The following is a 4,566-nucleotide window of genomic DNA, read 5'->3' on the forward strand; positions in this document are numbered from 1 at the left end:
AAATAAAAATAAAATATTATAAAAAGAAAAATCCAACAAAGAAAGTAGACCTGTCAATTATACTTGAAAATTCACAACTCGATCCCATTATCACATATTTAGATGAATTATTCATATAATCATATTCTGATTTTGCAATATACATCTGATTAATAATAAAAATAAAAAAAAATCATATAAAAATAAAAAAGATACAAATATATATTTATAAAAATTTTTGAATACATTATTACTACCTTTGCCATCGTTTAGAATTACCATGCAAAAAGCACGTACACATCCCATTATTACCATATTCTCCTTTTTTATTTCTTTCTTCTCCCTACAACTTTAGTTTCACCGCTGCTACCGACCACCGGTAACTACTCACAGCGGAATCAATCCTCTACTACAAGACGTCGGACTTCATAGCACCGATAGTGGGAAAGAGCCACACATTGCACTTGGTGTTGGGGACGCCAAAGTTCATAACGCCAAGTTGTACGAAGAGGAGTAAACGAAGTTCAAAGCACCGGATCCGGTGCTCTGGTAGTCGTACACATATGTAATATTGCTGTTGCAGGTGGTAGGACAGTAATTGGCATCATCAGTTGACCAAGCCCGCAATTATCATTAATCTCGTCGGGTTATCGACCTAAAAAAATCGGCACTAGGAGGGCAGAAAAATAAGGGAGGTCATTTTAGTTTTTACCTTTCTCAATGTTTCCTAACTAGCGAGAGGTATAAGGCAGTGTCTCAATGTACTCTCTCTCTCTCTCTCTAGCATGACCTGTATTCTCTTTTTCCTATTTTATTTTGAAAGCTTCAAGAAGAATAAAGGGTAAAATAGTTTTTTTCATGTCTTTTTGTTAATGACAATGAGGTTTTAGAGAATTGTCAAAAAATTTAGGGGGTACTCTAAGATATACAATTGCTAAAGAAAAAATTAGTTCAATTCCAAAGAATGTAAAACTTTATATTTTGTATGCATTTGTATTTATACTCTTTCCAAACTCACCTTTTAAAACAAACTAAATTTGACAATAAAAAGTGCAGAAGGTTGTGTTTGATTTGACACAAAAAATAATAGACAAAGGGAAAGATGAGGAAAATCTGAAGAACTTTTCATCAACTTTCATTTTTCTCTTATTTTCTGTCAAACCAAACACAGCGTAAAGGGAGGAAAGCAAGGCATCACTTTAATATTTGGGCCTCTATAGAGTTTCGGCTATATGGTTTTAATTGAATGGGTGACTTCAACCTGAAGAAGCTAGCATCTTAAGGAAAAGAAAAGAAGAACACCGGAATCTGTTTATCCCGATATTAAAATTAATTCATTTCATTATAAATATAAATTGAACATTTGATATATATATATATATATATATATATATAGTAAACCAGAGAGACCGATGAAGAAAAAGAAGATGAGGAGTAGAGAACTTTCAATCCCCCAGAATATCTTTGTGGCTGACACGTATTTACAGGACTTTTATTTTATGGGTAATCCATATTGAAATTAAACTTTCGTAGTATCGTGATTTATAATTTGCTGACGCAAAAGAGACAGGGAGTCAACAAAATATTAAGAAGAAAGGGAAACAAACAGTTAAATTATTCTTGTGGTGACGTCTCATTTTCCTTATTATATTCACATGCACTTATAAACATTGACGTGGAAGAGAGAATTAAAAAATAAATAAAGTTTGACTTCTACCAACCACCAAACCTCATTTGATGTCGAGGTTGGCTTGTTCTCTGCAGAAAAATAGGAAAGATAAGTCGTTGTTTGGTATTCCACGTGTATATCCATACCATAAGCACAATATTAAAAGGAAAGAACATATCATCCCTATTGAAATTAATAGACGAGTAAATTTCAAGAAGATTAATTACAAGAATACAACACGGTCCGATAGTACTAGGCACGTTAGGTAGGCACAATGGATGATGAATATGTAATAGCAATGTGACACATGTCTCAATTAATATGATTTTCATCTAAATATTTAAGTTTTTTTATTATATTTTTAATTATTTTAACAAACATAATAAAATAATAAACAATTTCTATCTAATAGAACAAAAATGTTTGAATAGTAGGCACATTAATTGAGGATATGTCACACAGCTGTTATGCTCACTCATTTTAGTTATCTAATGTGCCTACTACATCCGGACCCATTGCAACCTGTCAAAAAAAAAATTACAAGAATGCAAAGAACTCAACCAAAGAAAAGAAAAAAACACAAATACAAGAATGCAAGCACTGTCTAGTAAAACTACGAATTTATCCAACTTTATGGGGAGGAAATCCTGGCAGTGGTTAAGGACTTCACCTTCACCGAAGGCCCCAACAAGATGGTACTAACCTCAACTGTGAAAGTATCAAAACGCAGAAAGAATTCCACCAGCAGAAGCCTCGCTACTAACACCACAAAATCCTTTCCGGGGCACTGTTTATTCTCCTCCGTCGGACTCTCCGTTTCCCGTCCGTTAGACCAGAACACATACTTCAACAGCTTCTCTCCCTCTCCAACGAACCTACTAGCAATGTACTCCTCTGCTTTGTCGAATATCTTCGGATCTTTGGTGGCGAACGGCTGAAACCCAAATATCATCTCTCCTTTCTTCATTTCATAAGCCGCGTCGTGGCTCTCGATCACCAAATCCTTCTTGGCTTTCCCATACTGGAACATCACAGGCGGTTCGATCCTCAATGCCTCGTAGACTGCCGACTTTGTAAGTGGCATCTTCTCTATTGCACTTAAGGTCACACCTCCCTCCGCTTTAACCGCTGCTCTGATCTCGTTGGCTAGCTGTTTGTGAAGCTCTTCTCCAGCTAAGCCAACCCACTTCATTAAGGCAGGGAAAAGAATTTTCATCCCACCGTAGGCATTGAAGCACGTAACGAAGAGCAGGTTGTGGCAAGCTTCCTTTCTGTTAAGCCCCATTTTCTCTGCTTCATCTAAAAGTGCAGCGGCAGAGGCGTAGAAGACATCATAGAGCTTCATGTAGTCGGACTTGACGAGAAATGGTGGGAGAGGAAAAGTGTGTAGAAGAATATCTTCCACGAAGCTAACAAGTTTAGGCAAGCCGAGGGTTATCAGGGGACAAAGTTGGAAAAACAGCCACTTAGTAACATAATTCGAACCCTTCGACTCGATCTTGGTTTCAGCTGGGTCCTTGTCAAAATAGGCCTTCAAAAGGTAATCGAAAGAAGTCTTATCGTTGTGGTTATTGAAGTTGGCTTCTCCTTTGTTTTTAATCTCAGTTTCGAGATTGTCGAATAGGACGGAGAAACTTTTGTGGAATTCTGGTATATATTTACTGTGACGAGACGAAAGCAATAAGAAGATAAGGCGTTTGAGCTTTGTGTGGTTGGGCTCTGACGGATCAAGATAAGAGCAGACGCGGTAACCGCCGGTGAGGGCGGTGGAGGGCATATAAGTTCCGGTGAAGAGGTCTCTCTTCTCCACCTTGGAAACGTCAAAGAGAACAGGGAAGCTTACGGCATCGAGAAGCACAACGACGTTGGGGTTGGAAGCCATGAATGGACCGGGAGGCATGTTAGCTCGGAAGACGGTTGATCCGTATTTCTGCATGCGGGTCTTGAAGAATTCATCTCGACCTTGGTTGTAGAAGTAGTCGAGCCGGTCCTTTATCGGGCCGATAAAGGGAAGGCCATAGTTGCCGGGGATCTGTTTCATGGGGAGACTGGAGTTGGGGGATTCTTCTTTTTCGGTGGAAGACACCGGACGGCGACGAACTGTGCTTGAAGTTGAAGACATGTTTAATTTTTGAAGGGTTGTAGTGTAGGAGATTCGCTTGTAAACCTTTCGCTGCTAAAAGCACAGATCGATCAAAAAGGTTTAGACTTAAGAAGGGACGCTGCCATTTTAGGGTGGTTGGCTTTTATTAATAGACGTGCATTGTGAGCTCGAACTTCGAACTTAGATTTAATACTCACAAAATCATCCTCACACCATCTCACAGCCTTTTGCAATCGTACATTAGAAATATCTAACCATTTGTATGTTTTATCATTGGAGATATTCCACAATGCACAACTGCTGGCTGGGGAACTGGATTCGAATTCTGTGAGCTAACATCATGACCAATAAACCCGGATACATCAACTGTTCAACGGGATCGATGACTTTTCTAATTGAGGACGTGCCCGCGTGTTATTGGATTATAGCAATATGGTACTGGTTTACGTAACTTTTGGTCCATATCTGAAAATTTCCACGAGGATGAATTTTCCTGAATTAGGTGCCACTTTGAGCTGACGAGCAGATCCAACCCAATCCATTGACACAATGGTCTGTTTTTCATGGTTGACGACGTCACTGCTGTTGACGGGTTCTGCTACTCACAAAGCGCTCCTCGCATCCACATCGTGATGGAACCTTTTCCATGAATAATAATGTACTTATGGCAAAAGATGTTGAAAGATGCTCTGAGGTTAGTGTGAGGAACAGAACCGGACTCTTCCTACCAGTCTGCGATTTCTCCTTTTTTGTCTAATAAATCATGAATAAAAAATCATTAACGAATTATGGGCTAGCCATAAACTTGCATTAG

General features: G+C 38.7%; 1 protein-coding gene across 1 annotated transcript; it reads right to left on the reverse strand.

Moving 5' to 3' along the window:
* Positions 1-1,807: 1,807 nt before the first annotated feature.
* LOC148851033 (allene oxide synthase 1, chloroplastic-like) lies at positions 1,808-3,902 on the reverse strand. The gene has a single exon (XM_088946663.1). It carries the CDS (start codon positions 3,768-3,770, stop codon positions 2,280-2,282), a length of 1,491 nt encoding a protein of 496 aa, XP_088802789.1. The 5' UTR covers positions 3,771-3,902; the 3' UTR covers positions 1,808-2,279.
* Between the last annotated feature and the right edge of the window lie 664 nt (positions 3,903-4,566).

This window comes from Nelumbo lutea, chromosome 5, assembly GCF_056320005.1.
Source record: "Nelumbo lutea isolate HS-2025 chromosome 5, American lotus-T2T, whole genome shotgun sequence".
In the NCBI taxonomy this organism is placed as follows: Eukaryota; Viridiplantae; Streptophyta; class Magnoliopsida; order Proteales; family Nelumbonaceae; genus Nelumbo; species Nelumbo lutea.

Coding starts and splice junctions, on each gene's coding strand:
- LOC148851033 (XM_088946663.1), bottom strand. CDS start 3,770: ATGTCTTCAACTTCAAGCACAGTTCGTCGCCGTCCGGTGTCTTCCACC.